Source organism: Ornithorhynchus anatinus, chromosome 12 (genome assembly GCF_004115215.2).
Source record: "Ornithorhynchus anatinus isolate Pmale09 chromosome 12, mOrnAna1.pri.v4, whole genome shotgun sequence".
NCBI lineage: Eukaryota > Metazoa > Chordata > Mammalia > Monotremata > Ornithorhynchidae > Ornithorhynchus > Ornithorhynchus anatinus.
Window position 1 is genome coordinate 1,034,056 of NC_041739.1, and position 17,685 is coordinate 1,051,740.

Here is a 17,685-nt window from a genome sequence, read left to right on the forward strand (position 1 = left end):
CCTGCCCATTGATGGGCTTACAGTCTAACTGGGGGAGACAGACAGACAAAAACAATAGCAATAAATAGAATCAAGGGGATGTACATCTCATTAAAACAATAGCAATAAATAGAATCAAGCCGATGAACATCTCATTAACAAATAAATAGGATAATAAAAATATATACAAATGAGCGGATGAGCACAGCGCTCACTAAATAAGCAGCGTGGTTCAGTGGAAAGAGCCCGGGTTTGGGAGCCAGAGGTCATGGGTTTGAATCCGTGGCTCAGTGGAAAGAGCATGGGCTTAGGAGTCAGAGGTCATGGGTTCGAATCCCGGCTCTGCCACTTGTCAGCTGTGTGACTTTGGGCAAGTCACTTCACTTCTCGGTGCCTCGGTTCCCTCATCTGGAAAATGGGGAATAACTGTGAGCCTCACGTGGGACAACCTGATTACCCTGTATCTACCCCAGCGCTTAGAACAGTGCTCTGCACATAGTAAGCGCTTAACAAATACCGACATTATTATTATTATTATTAATCCTGCCTCTGCCACCTGTCAGCTGTGTGACTGTGGGCAAGTCACTTCACTTCTCTGGGCCTCAGTGACCTCATCTGGAAAATGGGAATGAAGTCTGTGAGCCTCATGTGGGACAACCCGATTACCCTGTATCTACCCCAGCGCATAGAACAGTGCTCTGCACATAGTAAGCGCTTAACAAATACCAACATTATTAAATAACGATTGAATGAATGATTGACAGCCCCGACACCAGCGGCCGGGCCGAGAAGAGCAGTAACTCTTTTTGTCCAGGAGGGGGCCGTAGTGTGCACAGCTCCGGGCACTGCGCATGCGCTGTTGCGATGTGGTGCACTGCCCCATAGTGGTCTCAATGAGGTACTGCCGCTCCCGCAGGGCCTGGTTGACCCTGCGATCCTCGCTCGCTGCTCTCGTCGTCTCTCAATAATGTTGGTATTTGTTATGCGCTTACTATGTGCAGAGCACTGTTCTAAGCGCTGGGGGGGATACAGAGTAATCAGGTTGTCCCACGTGAGGCTCACAGTCTTCACCCCCATTTTGCAGATGAGAACTGAGGCACAGAGAAGTGAAGTGACTTGCCCATGGTCACACAACTAAGTGGCAGAGCTAGGATTCGAACCCATGACCTCTGACTCCCAAGCCTGGGTTCTTTCCACTGAGCCACGCTGCTTCTCTATAATAATAATGTTGGTATTTGTTAAGCGCTTACTATGTGCAGAGCACTGTTCTAAGCGCTGGGGTAGATACAGGGTAATCAGGTTGTCCCACGTGAGGCTCACAGTCTTAATCCCCATTTTATAGATGAGGTCACGGAGGCACCGAGAAGTTAAGTGATTTGCCCAAAGTTACACAGCTGACAAGTGGAAGAGTTGGGATTCGAACCCATGATCTCTGACTCCCAAGCCCATGCTCTTTCCACTGAGCCACGCTGCTTCCCATTCAAGCTCCCGCTACCCTAGTAAACAGGGTTCTTGTGCTCGGATAAATAATCCCGGATTTCAACTGGCCGACGGTGTTCAGGACCTATCTTGCACTCACTTCCCCACTCCGAAAAGGACTTTGTTTTTTGTTTTTTTTAATGTCTCCTTTATCAGGAGCTAAACATAAATAAAAATAAATGGTGGTGTTTGTTAAGCACTTACTATGTGCAAAGCACTGTTCTAAGCGCTGCGGGATACAAGGTGATCAGGTTGTCCCACGTAGGGCTCACAGTTTTAATCTCCATTTTACAGATGAGGTAATTGAGGCACAGAGAAGTTAAGGGAAGCAGCGTGGCTCAGTGGAAAGAGCACGGGCTTGGGAGTCAGAGATAATGCGTTCGAATCCCGGCTCTGCTACTTGTCAGCTGTGTGACTGTGGACAAGTCACTTAACTTCTCTGTGCCTCAGTGACCTCATCTGTAAAATGAGGATTAAGACTGTGAGCCTCACTTGGGACAACCTGATTACCCTGTATCTACCCCAGCGCTTAGAACAGTGCTCTGCACATAGTAACCGCTTAACAAATACCAACATTATTATCATTATTAAGTGACTTGCCCAAAGTCACACGGCTAGCAAGCGGCAGAACCGGGATTAGAACCCACGATCTCTCACTTCCAAACCAGGCTCTTTCCACTGAGCCATGCTGCTTCCCCAACATGGCGTTTAGGGACTCAGAATAATGTTAACTATTAATAATGGGTTTTATTTTGCATTTACCATGTGCTCAGCACTATGCTAAGCGCTGAGGTAGACACAAAATAATCAGGACATAGTCCTTCCACCTCAACACAGTCTAAAAGGGAGGGAGTGTAGGTGTTTCATCCCCATTTTGCAGGTGAGGAAATGGAGGCCCGGTTTGATTGAGTGGTCCAAGGTGTCATAATAGGGCAGGGGCAGAGCCAGGACTAGAACTCGGGTCTGCTGTCCACGGCCTCATGCTCTGTCCACTAGGCTACGCTGCCACCCATGAGTGGAAAATGATGACCTGTTGGTTTCGCAGAGGCATAGGAGGTGGGGAGGGGGGTGCGGAGGACAAGGCAGTGCATCATTTAAGCAAAAACAACTATGTTGGGATGAACACAAACCTCGGGAGGAAAGGCAGAGACGCATTCCAGACGGGCCATTGGAGTGCTTGGTAAGCGAGAGAGCCCATCCACTGAGATCTTTGGCCATCTTTGGGGCGACGTGCTGCACTGGAGGGTGGGGATGGGGTGCCAAGGCTTTCTGGAGAGACAGGCCAGTGCTGTGTGACCTTGGGCAAATCACTTTACTTCTCTAGGCCTCAGTTGCCTCATCTGTAAAATGGGGATTGAGACCGAGAGCCCCACGTGGGACAGGGACTGTGTCCAACCCAATTTGCTTGTATCCACCCCAGTGCTTAGTAAAGTGCCCGGCACATAGTAAGTACTTAACAAATACCACGATAATATTATTATTACACCGACACGCAACAGGAAACAGGGAGCTGGAGGGGGGTCCCCTCCCTGGGGGGGATCATCGTTCCTCTCTGGTCGCTTGGACAGCCAGGGGAGGGTCCAGGGCTGGGTCGCAAGGGCTTCAAGGTCCTCTCCGCGGCCTGGTGGTCCGCTCCAGCACCAAACGGCCCCTCTTCGGCATAGTCCTGGCTGAGCCCTTCTCCCGGGGCTGTTCCAGGGTGCCCAGCAGGATGATAATAATAATTATTACTATAATGGTATTTGTTAAGTGCTTACTCTGTGCCAAGTACTGATCTAAGCACTGGGGTAGTTACAAGGTAATCAGATTGTCCCACGTGGGGCTCAAAGTCTTCATCCCCATTTTAGAGATGAGGGAACTGAGGCCTAGAGAAGCGAAGTGGCTTGCCTAAGGACACACAGCAGACAAGTGGCAGAACCAGTATTAAAACCCACGTCCTCTGACTCCCAAACCTCTTTCTTTCTACTAAGCTCCGGTGCTTCACTAAAGGAGAGAACTGCTCTGGTCTGGCTTTGGTCGGCGCCAGCGAAAGCCCGAAAAGGACAGGCCGAAAGGGTCTCCTGCGGCCTCCAGAAACAGCTCTGACGCTCAGGGTCTATGCGCCAGAGGGCTAAAAACAGCCCCCTGTGCCCGCCGCCGTCTTCTATTTCTGGGCTCCCCCGGCGCCCAGGCTCCCAGGTTATATTTAACGGGGTGTTTCTGGCTCTCACGTCTGCATCTCTGTCTCTCTGCGTCTCCCTCTGTCTCTAGGGGCTCCGTGAGGGTCAGGGATCATCCGATCTAATTATTCCGTTCCTTCTGTAGCGTGGAGAAGTGCTGGGCACAGAGTGGACCAGAGTGTGGGGCAGAGAGTGCGCTCTTTGTCGGCCCCATCTGGGACCAGCTCCTTGAAAAGGGCTCCTCCCCTGGGCCCCAGCCTCCACCCTCCTGCTCCGGGCTGGTCAGACGAAGAGCAGATGCTGGAGCTGATGGAGGGGAATTGGGATGGGGGTGCCCCCCATTCCGATAATAATGATGGTATTTGTTAAGCACTTACTATGTGCCAAGCACTGTTCTAAACGCTGGATGACGTCAGGGATACGGCACCGTCCACCCCCCGCCCCTGGGGACATGCCTCTTTCTCCCCCAAAGGAAAAGGAGCAAGATGTCGTGGATAGAGCATGGGCCTGGGAATCAGAAGCTTTTGGGTTCTATTCCCAACTCTGCCACTTGTCAGCTTTGTGGCCTTGGGCAAGTCAGTTCACTTCTTGGTGTCTGTTACCTTGTCTGTAAATGGGGATGAACACTGTAAGCCCTGTGTGGGACAGGGACTGTATCCAACCTGATTTGTATCCACCCCAGCGCTCAGTACACTGCTCGGCACATAGTAAGAACTTAACAAAGACCAACATTATTATTATTATAGTGCTTGGCACATAGCAAGCGCTTAACAAATACCACAGTTATTATCCTCCTGCAAGGCTGCTCTCATCCTGTCTTTGGGGAATGGGAGGTGGAGAGGGGGACATCGTTAACGAGCTGCTGTGCCCTTCAGCCCCGCCCCCCTGCCCGAGAGCCTGAGGGCGGGAGTCACAGGGGGTCGCGCCAAACCCGGCCAGTCCCCGGCCAGTTGCCAGGGGTCAACGGGGTGTCAGACCTCAGCTCCCACAGAGATAGGGTTTGGGCGGTCCTTCGGATAATCAAATATTCATCAGTCAGTCATCGAATCTTTTGAACATCTACTCAATCAATCAATGCTATTTATCAAGCACTTACTATGTGCAGAACACTGTACTAAGCGCTTAGTAGAGTACCATCAAGCAATCGCCATTCACTCTTCCCCCCCTTCAAAGCCCTACTGAAGGCTCACCTCCTCCAAGAGGCCTTCCTGACTAAACCCCCCTTTTCCTCCTTTCCACATCACCTCAGCTCGCTCCCTTTGCCCTTCCCCCTGCCCCCCACAGCAGTTATGTGTGTTTGTATATATCTATAATTCTATTTATATTGATGCCTGTTTACTTGTTTTGATGTGTATAGATTTACAATTCTATTTATATTGATGCCTGTTTACTTGTTTTGATGCCTGTCTCCCCCCACTTCTAGACTGAGAATGAGCAGAATTACCATTCACATTCCCTGCCCATAATGAGTTTACAGTCTACTGTGTGCAGAGCACACAAGTGAGTGCTTGGGAGAGCAAAATAGACAGTATTCCTTCCCACAAGGAGTCTTGGAAAGGTGACAGACTCTAAAATCAATTAGTGAGAGGAGGAAGAGGGGAAAGGGGAAGCTCGGATGAGCTGGACTATAAGCTCTAAGGAATGTGAAGAGTGTGCTGAGGGCTGCAGGTGTGAGGAGTGTACTGTGAGCTGAAGGCTTGAGGTGTGGGGTGTGTGCACTGAGTGCTGCAGGTGGTTGTGAGTTCTCAGCCCATTGGCAATGTGAGTCACACATCTGGACACCAGATTCCCAGTGGCCAGCACCATCTCGGATCTGGGAAAGGGGGAAATGGCTTCTCCCCCAGATTGCCAAGAATTGCAGAGAAGAGTATAGTCTGTTTTTCTGGCAGAGATTGCCTTCCCACTAGAGAGGGTATATTCACTCTCAGGCAGGGATTGTCTCATAGCCAGAGGGTCGCATTGTCATCAGCACCACCTCTAACATCACCCCCAAATGGCCCTCTGTGTCACCCGAAGCTCTCCCTCATTCCCATCATTCCCATCCCTATTATTCCTATCGTCCTCATTCCGCTCGTCATCACCCCCACCCCAATCTCCGCCATCATCCCCATCCCTCCCACCATCTCCTCCCTGACCTCGCCCCCAACCCCATCCCTACCCCCACCATTGGCAGCCTCGCCACCATCTGCAAATTCATGTGCAAGAGGGCTGCAGTAAAGAGAGGGAGTAGGGGAAGTGAGGACTTGGTCGGGGAAGGCTTCTTTGAAGATGTGATTTTACTAGGGCTTTGAAGATGGGAAGAGTGATGGTCCATTGGATATCAAGGGGGAGGAAGTTCCAGGCCAGAGGTAGGACATTAGTGAGGAGTCGGCAGCAAGATAGATGAAATCGAAGTACAGTGAGTAGGTTGACATTAGAAGCGTGAAGTGTGCATGCTGGGTTGTAGTAGGAATTCAGCAAGGTAAAATAAGAGGGGAGAGAGTGCTTTAAAGCTGATCTTAAGAAGTTTCTGTTTGATGCAGCAGTAGATCATCAACCACTGGAGGTTCTTGAGGAATAGGAAAACGTGGATTGAATGTTTTCATAGAAAAATGATCCAGGCAGCACAGTGAAGTACGGAGTTGGGAGAGACAGGTGTCAGGGAGGCCAGCAAGGAGGCTGATACAGTAGTCGAGGCAGGATAATAATGTTGGTATTTGTTAAGCGCTTACTTTGTGCAGAGCACTGTTCTAAGCGCTGGGGTAGACACAGGGGAATCAGGTTGTCCCACGTGGGGCTCACAGTCTTAATCCCCATTTTACAGATGAGGGAACTGAGGCACAGAGAAGTGAAGTGACTTGCCCACAGTCACACAGCTGACAAGTGGCAGAGCCGAGATTCGAACTCACGAGCCCTGACTCCAAAGCCTGTGCTCTTTCCACTGCGCCACACTGCTTCTCTAATAGGATAAGTGCTTGGATTAACATGGTAGCAATTTGGATGGAGAAGAAAGGGCAGATTTTAGCAATGCTATGAAGTTTGAACCAACAGGGTTTGGTGACAGATTGAATGTGTGGGTTGAATGAGAGAGACAAATCGAGGATAATGCCAGGGTTATGGGCTTGTGAGACAAGGAGGATGGTGGTGGTGTACATGGTGATAAAAAAGTCAAGGGAGGACAGAGTTTGGGTGGGAAGATGAGGTCAGATCCAAGCTCTATCCATTAGACTGCTGCTTCTTTCAACCACAGAAATGTGCCTCCTTGCAGGTATACTGCTGATGTCCTACCTATCATGCCTGGAGAGATGCCATTCTCTGAGAAATTCAATCTTGGTTGTGTTGGTGTGTGGCTGAAAAGGCCAATGTGGAAGCTTCTGTTCCAACTGCATTGCAATTATTCAATCAATACTATTTCTGAATGCCAAATGAGTACAGAACACTGTAGTAAATGCTTGGGAAAGTACGGTAGAGCTAGCAGATGAGGTCCGCTAGGGCACCCTGAACAGGCACAGACACAAACGCTTGTTGTGCTGTCTTGTTTGCTTTTTTCAGTACCAGGTGATGTTTTTGCTTTTGCTTCGGTGTCTCCCGATCCTTACCGAGCTTCTTCCAGAAAGAGCAGCTCCTTTCGGGAAAGCAGTGTGCCCTGCAATTCTGTCCGTGGCAGTTTCCCAATTTCAGCCCTCCCTCGGGCAGCAGTTAGGTAGGTAGATGGCCAGGTGGATGAAGGGAAATAAGGTGACAAGACCAGGAGTGGGGAATTAATCAGAGAAGGCTTCCTGGAGGAGGTTGCTCTGAATGGGGGTGGAGGGATGAGGGTTTTCCAAGTTAAGGAAGGAGAGGTGTTCCAAGCTGGCACAAGGGGTTGTAGGTGAGTGGATCGATCACCAGGCTTGATCAGGTCAGGAAGAGGTGAGCTGAGTAGCTGAGTAGGAACGCTGGGGGGAATGGATGGGTTGAAGGGACCTGCTTGGAAGCCATTGGATAAAACAGTCTAGACCAGGGGCCACAGCACACTTAATAATAATAATAATAATGTTGGTATTTGTTAAGCGCTTACTATGTGCAGAGCACTGTTCTAAGCGCTGGGGTAGACACAGGGGAATCAGGTTGTCCCATGTGGGGCTCACAGTCTTAATCCCCATTTTACAGATGAGGGAACTGAGGCACAGAGAAGTTAAGTGACTTGCCCACAGTCACACAGCTGACAAGTGGCAGAGCTGGGATTCGAACTCATGAGCCCTGACTCCAAAGCCCGTGCTCTTTCCACTGCGCCACGCTGCTTCTCTGTTTATGGCCCAGCTGGGGGACTAAGGTGCCTGGGACCCATGGCCTCATCTTCCCAGAAGAACATTTATCCTTTGATTCCAAGCTTCCTCCCCCAGCCGGGGCCTGGAGGGGTCTTTTCCCCTAAGTGAGGGAAAAAACAAAGTCCCAGGTAGACACATGAATCATTCAATCAATCATCAATGGTACTTACTGAAAGCTTTTGGTGTGCAGAGCACGGTACTAATTTCTCGGGAGCGTACAATTACAGTAGAATTGGTAGACATGTTCCCAACCCACAATAATGATGATAATAATGATGATGGTATTTGTTAAGCTCATAATGTGTGTCAAGCACGGTTCTAAACGCTGGTGTAGATAGAAGCTAATCAGGTTGGACACAGTCCCTGTTTCATGTGGGGCTCACAGTCTTAATCCCCATTCTACAGATGAGGTAACTGAGGGGCAGAGAAGTGAAGTGACTTGCCCGAGGTCACACAGACAACTGGTGGAGTGGAGCTGGGATTAGAACCTAGGTCCTTCTGTTTCCCAGGCCTATGTTCTATCTACTAGGCCTTACTAGAGGGGCCAACTGACATTAAAATAATTTATGGTTACGTACATAAGTGCTGTGGGGTTGAGGGTGGGATCAATAAAGGCTGCAAATCCACATGCAAGGGTGATGCAGAAGAGAGAGGGTATGGGGGAAATGAGGGCTTAGTCAGGGAAGACCTCTTGGAGATGTGATTTTAATGAAGTTGTGAAGATGGAGAGAGTGACTGCCCTTCGGATATCAAGGGGGAAGGAGTTCCAGGCCAGAGGCAGGATATTAGATAGATGAAATAGAGGTGCGGTGAGTAGATTGACATTAGAGGCACAAAGTGTGCGTGCTGGGTTATATTAGGAAATCAGAGAGTAAAATAGGAGGAAGAGAGCTGATTGAGGGCTTTAAAGCTGTTGGTAAGGAGTTTCTGTTTGATGCAGTGGTAGGTCAGCAGCCACTGGAGGTTCTTGAGGAGTGGAAAAATGTGGATTGAATGGGCAGAGGAGTGAAGAATGGACTGGAGTGGGGAGAGACAGGAGGCAGGGAGGTCAGCAAAGAGACCGATGTGGTAGTTGATTCAGGATAAGTACTTGGATTAACATGGTAGCAGTTTGGATGGAGAGGAAAGAGTGGATTTTAGCAATGTTGTGAAGGTGGAACCCACAGGGTTTGGTGACAGATTGACTGTGTGGGTTGACTGAGAGAGATGAGTCAAGGATAATGCCAAGGCTACAGACTTGTGAGAAGAGGAGGTTGGTGGTGGTGCTGTCTACAGTGATGGAAAAGTCAAGGGGATGGCAGGGTTTGGGTGGGGAGATGAAGAGTTCTGTTTTCGGATTCATGAGTGGGGGGCCACGGTCCCCATTCGACCAGCCGCCCCTCCCTCACGTCACCGCCCCCAGGCCCTCAATGTGGACTCTGTCTGTGCTTGCTCTTTGTGTGGGGCCTGTGCAATGTCGTTTTGTGCTTGCAGATCGCAGTGGGGCTGACTAAACCTCCGCCATGTCTGTCGCACTAACCGCGGTGAAGAGAGTGCAGAGTTCTCCAAACCTATTGGCCACAGGTATTCTTGACTCACTCCCGGTCTGGGCTCTGATGGCTCCCATGAAAAGCATACAGTTGGCACCTCTGCTGTCCGATGAGCAGTTTTTCAGTAATTGTATCCACTGCATCCTTACTGAGGACGAGGCATTGTACTAAGTACTTGGGAGAGGTGCAGAAAAACAAGACATGTTCTCTGCCCCCAAGGACCCTCCTCTCTAGCAGGGGAGGGAGGCAGAGAAATAGTCATCAATGGAAGAATCAAAATAAATAAAATGGAAAGTAAAAGTGTCATTTCAGTTGTTTTGTACTCAGTGGTTTAATGTGGGCTGACAATAACCTTGGTTTTTCTTTTTGTTTCAGGACGAGACTCTCAATCTCCAGATTCAGGTAAAAGAAAAGAACCTTCCAAACTCACAGCATTTCCTTAACACCGGCAACCGCGGCTCCTCTGTGCTGTCTGGGGGCCCACCCCCTTCTCTGGACAGCCCTGTGTCCAGCTACTGGGGATGGATGGTAGCAGTACGGTATAGACTGAGCCCCACTGAATGCAGAACACTTTACTGAATGCTCAACGGGTGCAGAGCCCTGTAATGGACACCCACCGGGTGCAGAACACTGTACTAAGTGCCCACCAGGTGCAGAGCCCTGTACTGGACACCCACTGGGTGCAGAACACTGTCCTGAGTGCTTGGGAAAGTGCATTCAGTTAGCAGAGATGATCCCTGTCCTCAAGGAGCTTACCGGGTAGTGGGGGAAGCAGGTGCTGCAATCAATTATAGGTAAGAGGAAGCAGTAGAGTATAAATGTAGGTACAGAAATGCAGCAGTAGAGTGGGGATGGGCCACACACTCAGTGCTTAGATGGCAGGGAGGTATTGAAGTGTTGGAGGGACATAGGGGAGATAAGGAATGAGAAGAGAAGTGACACACTGCCTGCCCACAAGGAGCTTCCACTCTAGCACGGTGGAACCAGTTGGCATCCCAGGTTATGTTCTCTAGAGGACCGGCTGGGGCGGGGCTGATGCATCCAATGTCTGCTTATGCTTTTCTTTCTCCCCAGAAGCTTGGAGAGCTTACAATGAGCGAGCCCAAGAGCCGCTGAGCGGAGATGCGATTTATTCATCACTTGCAGCAAAAGGATTCAGAAGCGTCCGGCCCAACTTGCAAGACAAAAAACCTTCTTCCCAGGTACACTCCCCATTCTGCTTCCACTGTCCTCTGGCATCCTGCACCTCTGGGGGCCTTTCAAAGGCTTCGATTCACTGTCTCGTGGCTTTGCTCGTATCTCCTCTGAGTGCAGTGTGGCTTCAAACAATCAATCGATCGTTTTTATTCGGCACCTATTCTGTGCGGAACACTGTACTAAGCACTTGGGAGAGTACAATATGACAGAGTTGGTAGACACATTCCCTGCCACAAGAACCTGACAGTCTAGTGGCTTCTTTGGCTGACCTAGCACAAGTACTGAACTAAAAGAGGATGGTCCCAGCTGCCACCCAGATGGTGCCCAAACCAGACCTTCCCAAGAAGGCCACCGTGCATGGGTGACATCAGAGGGGGCAGTGCAGAGTTGGATCTGACCTGTAGTTCCTCCTGCCCAATCCTTCCCCGACCAGCTGCCGCCTCGAGGTGGGACTCCAGCTGCTGCCTCGAAGTGGAGACGAAGGAGGGGCCCAGTGTGACATAATGACATCTCCTGTCGCATCGGGGTTGGGGTGGTCCCAAAATTGAATAGCCCCGGGACCCGCACAAGTCACAGTCTGGCCCTCCGGACACTGCTCACCCCACCGATTCTGCCCTCTTTTCCGTTGTTCTGTCCTTCAGCTCCCACAGACCCCACCGCGGGCTGGGTAGTGGACCGAGGTTTTTCCACCCACGTGGCAGAGTTCTCTCAAGAAGTTCTGACCCCGGAAGGGCTCGGTGCTAATGCTGGGAGACCAGGGCTCCGCAGAGGCAGGAGGGCTTTATTTATGGAGTCGAGACACATCCAATTCCAAGGTTTATCTGATTTGCTGGAAGGGCTCAGGATATCAGGGCCAGCTGGCCGGGGATGCTCAGAGAATGTTGCGGAGCAGGAGCTGGGCTTCCCGCCCACTGGCACCGTGGCATAACCGCATCGAGGCCTAAAGGACCCCCTGGAATGGCCGCATCCTCAAATCTCTGATCCCGGGGCAACAGGTGACCCACCGGTAGGACTTGTGGCACTATGGGAGTGCTGACTTAAAGCAGCTGAGAGTCTCACCCACTCTGAAATCCAGACTCCTGGAGGGAGGAGGCATGGAGGTGAGGTAATTCCAAATCTCTTATTTTGATGTGACAGCTGAGTCATTTGGATGGTGTATAAACCTTGTCACATGTTGCCCATTCCTCAGCCTAAAGGACATCTTGTGTCCATTTTGGGGATATTTGCTTCCACATATACCTGTGTGGTCCTTGGGGAGATGCCAGAGAGATCCCAGCTGTCTGCTGGTATTGGAGTTTTGACCAAGTGGGTGCAGAGACATCTCGATGTCAACAAGGCCACTAATCAGTCAGTGGTATTTATTAAATGCTTACTGTGTGCAGAAAACTGAACTAAGCACTTGGGAGAGTGCAATACAACAGATTTGGTAGATGCAATTCCTGCCTACAAGGAGTTTATACTGCCTAGGGTCCTCTATGCGGTCATCAGCCTGCCGGGGGTGGCCTTGGATCAGGCCCCAGTCAGTGCAAATCCGATTTGCTTGTATCCACCCCCAGCGCTTAGTACAATGCCTGGCACATAGTAAGCGCTTAATAAATACCTAAATAAATCCACCGCACACGCCCGGCCATGGGGTCCAGCCTGCAGCGATAGTCTGAACCAGGATGCTCTTTGCACTCCGGGAGTCCCTGGTTATCTCACCCTCAGAGTGGCTACAGGGAGACCGACGGCCTTCGGATCCCGTTCCCGCTAACTGCCTGTCTCTCTCTCTCCTTCCTGGCACCTTGCTGTGTGGGTGCTCTTAGCCCAAGAGGGGTCCCTGTCTCGCCCCACCCCCTCTGCTAGACCGGCTGGCCTGGGTAGGTCCTCACTAGTCAGTCGCGCGGCAGGCGTAGGCTTAGCCGGTCAACAGTCACCACGGTGAAGATCGCCACGCCTTCGACGCCGGCAGACGCCATGCACCGTCCGAGTGAGGAGGAGGCAGCGGCAACAGCACAGTGGACGGCCACGTACTCCCAACGATCCACCACGACGGTCTCATACGTGGAGACAGTCACCCACACACCGGGTACCGGACCTGCCCCCGGGGCAGATGGCTGGGCCCGGCAGGCCTCTGCTCCAAAACTTCCCGAGGGCCACAGAGACCCTGTGGGGAGTCCCCCGGCGGCCCTGTTCCAGTCCTCTCAGCTCCCAGAAGCCTCGGCCTCTCCGCCGAGGCCTTTCCCGCCCACCCGGGCCCCTGGGCCTGAGACCCACACCGCTTGCCTCTCGGTCCGGTTAGCTCCACTCTGCGACACTAAAACAGGACCTGGCCCCGAAAGTGCACCACAGCCCACTTGGCTTCCTCCAGAACCCAGCCAGATGCCTCTTAAAGATGTGGGATCAAGGCCTTCAGCTGCTGCTCCCGCCTGGGCACCAGGCTGCCAGCCGGTATTTCTGTTTGCCCGTCTCCTGTGTCGGAGCTGTCTTGCGTCTCCTAACCCGTCCGTGCTGCCTCCATGTAACCCCACGGGCATGAGACCGGGCAGGGAACGAGGGCTGGATGGGGGACGGGGAGGAGGAGCAGGGAGGAATTCTCCGACGCCCCTGAATGTAGTATCTGCCGAGGGTGAGGATTTCTGCTTCTACACCTCGGGAAGTGACTTGTTCTTTCAACCGAGAGGCATCTTCCGGAGTTTTTTGACTTCCAGATCTATGGGGCCCAGTCTGGTTTGTGTCAGCACCAGTCTGATTGGATATCAGTCACTGAGAGACACCCCCTGGATCAACCCCACTGTCAATCAGTCAATCAACGATCAATAGTATTGACTAAGCGTTTACTGTATTCAGAGCACTAAATTAAAGATTTGGGAGAATGCGGTAGAGTTAGTAGACCCGACTCCTCTCCTCAGAGGGGTCACGGTCTAGCAGGAGAGTCAGACACTAAAATTACAGGAAGAAGGAAAGTCCAGAGTGTAAAAGACAGGTACTAGGATGGAGGTAGGAAGAGCCAAGTGCGTAGGTGGTCTGTCCAGACCAGGGCTCCCTGGACACCAGGACACCTGGGGGAACTATGTGCTGGTTGCCCTCGTGGACACTCACATTCATGCTTAAAATTATAGTATGCCACCCTCGAGTCTTTCCTTTTCATCCCTGACTCTCTCCCAGTACTGACCAACTGACACCCCGACTTTCCCCTCTCCATCCCTGGTTTTTCTTCCGGTGACCCAGCAGAGCCCATAGTTCTGCCTAAACCTCTCTGGACCAGCTGGTTTTTCTGTCTGCCCCATTCCCTGTGCTCACCCTCTCTTCACTGATGGGATAGGAGCAGACGGGAGCTTTATAAAAGCCCCTGTAGACTGCAATTAGACAGTTTGGTGTTTGGGTTGGATCATTCGGGAGGGCAGAAACTGAATCAATCGATCAATCAGTCAGCTGGGAAGCAGTGTGGTCCAAGGGATAGGGCACAGCCAGAAGGACCTAGGTTCTAACCCTGGCTCTGCCACTTGTCTGCTGTGTGACCTTGGCAAGTCACTTCACTTCTCCATACCTCATCTGTAAAATGGGGATTACTACTGTAAACCCCATGTGAACATGGACTGTGTCCAACATGATTACCTTGTATCTACCCCAGTGCTTAGAAAAGTGCCTGGCACATTGTAAGTTCTTAAATACCATTAAAAAAATCGATCGTATTTATTGAGCGCTTACTGTGGGCAGAACACTGTACTAAGCACTTGGGAGCCTACAATACGACGAAGTTGGTAGGCATATTCCCTGCCACAGTGAACTGAAAACATTGCACAGACAACTCCTCTCTCTGGCCATGGCCATGTTCCAGCCCTCCAAGTCTGGTTCATCCCTCGTGGGCATCTTGACTTCATTCTTGTGACTCGGTTCCCCCCAGGGCATACAGAAATGTTTCCAGCTCAGCCTCTCAGCAGGGACCCGTAGCCCCCAACCAGGATCGCCTGCATTTTCCAGCCAAGATCCTGATCCCCTCTAGTAGTGATAGTATTTATTAAGCGCTAACTGTGTGCAGAGCACTGTACGGGCCACAGCGCGTCACATAATGTAAGCTCTTAGTCAACGTTGTGGCTGATCGATCATTTGACTGAAGGCAAACAAAATTCCACCCGTGAAAGGATCTGGACTTTGGCCTGCCTGCACTGCCTTTGACTCTTGTGTGCACATGTGTGTTTGTTTGCGTCGGTTTGACGTCCGCTCCGAATACCCCTCTGCCTCCTGCTGCTGTGTTTGCTAATTAACACGGGATTTACCTGCTCGTTAACCTAGACCTTCCCCTGGCAAGTAGATGTGTGTTTGCTGAGCCCCGGATTGGTGACTCAACCTTGTCGCAATGAAAGAGTGTATTGTCCATTCACTATGCCAAATATTCAGTTTGGGGCTTTGGGGGAAGTAGGTATTTGCGCACTGCTCAGAATCGCCCTCATTCCCACTCCCTCATCCATTAATGCTCTGGGGAGAGAGTTGGTAAAGTACCTTTGTTCCTCTAGCCAAAAGCACCAGACCTGGAGGGGGCTAGGGTGGGGATTGTTCCGGGCCGGCTGATTGAAATGATCACTTTTGGCCCAGGGGTGCCAGTGCTCTCTACCGGGAGGTCCCTGAGACAGTCTCGTCTCCCCGGCTCAGAGCCCAGACTCCTTCCGGCCCTCCCAGGATGGGGTGGTCCAGGCCTGTGGCAGAGGAGCAGGAGTGGATGTTAATAATAATAATAATGTTGGTATTTGTTAAGCGCTTACTATGTGCAGAGCGCAGTTGTAAGTGCTGGGGGAGTTATAGGGTGATTACAGGTTGTCCCACGTGAGGCTCACAGTCTTAATCCCCATTTTACAGATGAGCTCACTGAGGCACAGAGAAGTGAAGTGACTTGCCCACAGTCACACAGCTGACAAGTGGCAGAGCCGGGATTCAAACCCATGACCTCTGACTCCCAAGCCCGGGCTCTTTCCACTGAGCCACGCTGCTTCTCTAGAGAGATGGGGGCTTCAATGAGTGGGAGGCAAGCGAGGGAAGGGACGGAGTAGTCCGGCCTTGCCTTCCCGAGAGCCTGTGGAACTGTGGACAGCCCTCCATTCCACTGTTGACTGTGGTGGAGGGAAAGGAGCAGGGTTGACCGGACTCCAGCCCCGGGTCCAAACGGACTATCAGTACCTTGGGTCACAGCTCCCGAGTGCTGCCCCTGCAGGGAGGGACCTGCGGCCTGGTGCCAGCCAAGTCAGAGTCTGGTTTCAGACTGCAGTGGGGCCTTGCCCCAGCTGGCCCGGAAGTCCTCAAATTTGTTTTCAGGGATGTGTCCTGGTCAGGGTCGTGTCCCGGTCAAGAATGTGCCCCGGTCATTGATGTGCCCAATGCTGGGATGTGCCCTGATCAGAGGAGCACCCCGGTCAGGGACATGCTCAGTGCTGGAACGGTCTCCGGCCAAGTACAATCCCAGGGCTGGGATGCACAAGGCTCTGCAAGATGATCAGTCTCCAAACCTCTTCCTCTTCCGCCCAGATTTTCACCTAGTCGTCCGTGGGCTCGATGACATATAATCAATCAGTGATATTTAGTGAGTGTTAACTGCATGCAGAGCATTGTACCGAGCTCTTGGGAAAGTACAGGTACAACAGAGTTGGTAGACATGTTTCCCTGTCCACAAGTAGCTTAGAGTCTAGAGTGAGAGACAGACATTAATATAGTTTATAATATATAATTTATAGATACATACATATATGCCATGAGGATGAAGGTGGGGCAAATATCAATTGCCCAAAGGTCAGTGATCGAAGTGCAACATGATTCCCCACCCTTTTTTAAAATGGTATTTGTTAAGTGTTTGCTTTATGCCAGGCACTGTACTAAGTGCTGGGGTAGATACAAGATAATCAGATTGGATACAGTCCATGCCCCACATGGGGCTCACACCCTTAATCCCCATTTTACAGGTAGGGTAATTGAGGCCAAGAGAAATTAAACGACTGACCCAAGGTCACAAAGCAGGCAAGTGGCAGAGTAGGAATTAGAACCCAGGTCCTCTGACTCTGTGCTCTTCTTACTAGCCCTGTGCTCTTTCCTCATAAAATTAATAATAATGATAATTAACCATCAAAGTGGTAATGATCATCGATACCAATAATAGAATTTACAAAAAGCTTCCTAGGTGCCAATGGCAGGGACCAGGGACTCCCAGGGGCCTGGGCAAATCACAAGCATTGGAGTTCCTTATTTCCTGCAGATCTCAGTTACCTCACTGGGACGAGGCTGGTCCCTCACTCGGAGTCACCTGGATTTACCCCCCTCATCTTGGGCCCGGTGTTGGTGACCCAAAGGCCCGCCTTTGACCTCCAACATCCAGCCACCCTGCAGCCTCCTTCCCTGGGCTTATGCCATCACCCGGGGGACACAAGAGAGCACAGTTCACTTATTCAATCGTATTTAATGAGTGCTTACATTTCATGAGCGCTTACTGTGTGCAGAGCACTGTACTAAGCACTTGGGAGAATACAATATAACGATAAACAGATACATTCCCTGCCTACCGTGAGCTTACAGTCTAGAGAGGAAGACAGAAGCAATGTGACTTAGTGGAAAGAGCACGGGCTTGGGAGTCAGAGATCGTGGGTTCTAATCCTGGCTCTGCCACTTATCAGCTGTGTGACTTTGGGCAAGTCACTTAACTTCTCTGTGCCTCAGTTACCTCATCTGGAAAATGGGGATTAAGTCTGTGAGCGCCACGTGGGACAACTTGATTACTTTGTATCTACCGCAGCGCTTAGAACATTGTGTTTAACAAATACCATTATTATTAATAATAATAATGATAATATAAATAAATAAATTACAGATATGTACACTAGTGCTGTGAGCCTTGGGGGGAGAGGGGGAATAAAGGGAGCAAGTAAGGGTGATGCAGAAGGAAGTGGGAAAAGAGTAAAGGAGCTCAGTCAGGGAAGGCGTCTTGGAGATGTTCCTTCAATAAGGCTCTGAAGTGGGGGAGAGTCATTGTCTGTCAGATTTGAGGAGGGAGGGCTTTGCAGCACATAAGCGAGGGGTTGGCAGTGAGATAAA

The 17,685-nt window shown here is 50.9% G+C and overlaps 1 protein-coding gene across 10 annotated transcripts in view; it reads left to right on the forward strand.

Moving 5' to 3' along the window:
• SORBS2 (sorbin and SH3 domain containing 2) overlaps positions 1-17,685 on the forward strand; it is a 115,024-nt gene that overhangs the window by 39,398 nt on the left and 57,941 nt on the right. For 5 of the 10 annotated variants that reach the window (XM_029076586.2, XM_029076587.1, XM_029076588.2 and 2 more), the window contains exons 2-4: positions 9,811-9,837; positions 10,513-10,637; positions 12,438-13,062. In XM_029076586.2, the coding sequence (XP_028932419.1) occupies positions 12,589-13,062 (474 nt within the window). In that variant the 5' untranslated portion in view covers positions 9,811-9,837; positions 10,513-10,637; positions 12,438-12,588. Of the gene's footprint in view, positions 1-9,379; positions 9,470-9,810; positions 9,838-10,509; positions 10,638-12,437; positions 13,063-17,685 lie in introns of those variants that run through there. The other 5 variants (XM_029076591.2, XM_029076594.2, XM_029076592.2 and 2 more) reach the window with 3 other exon arrangements.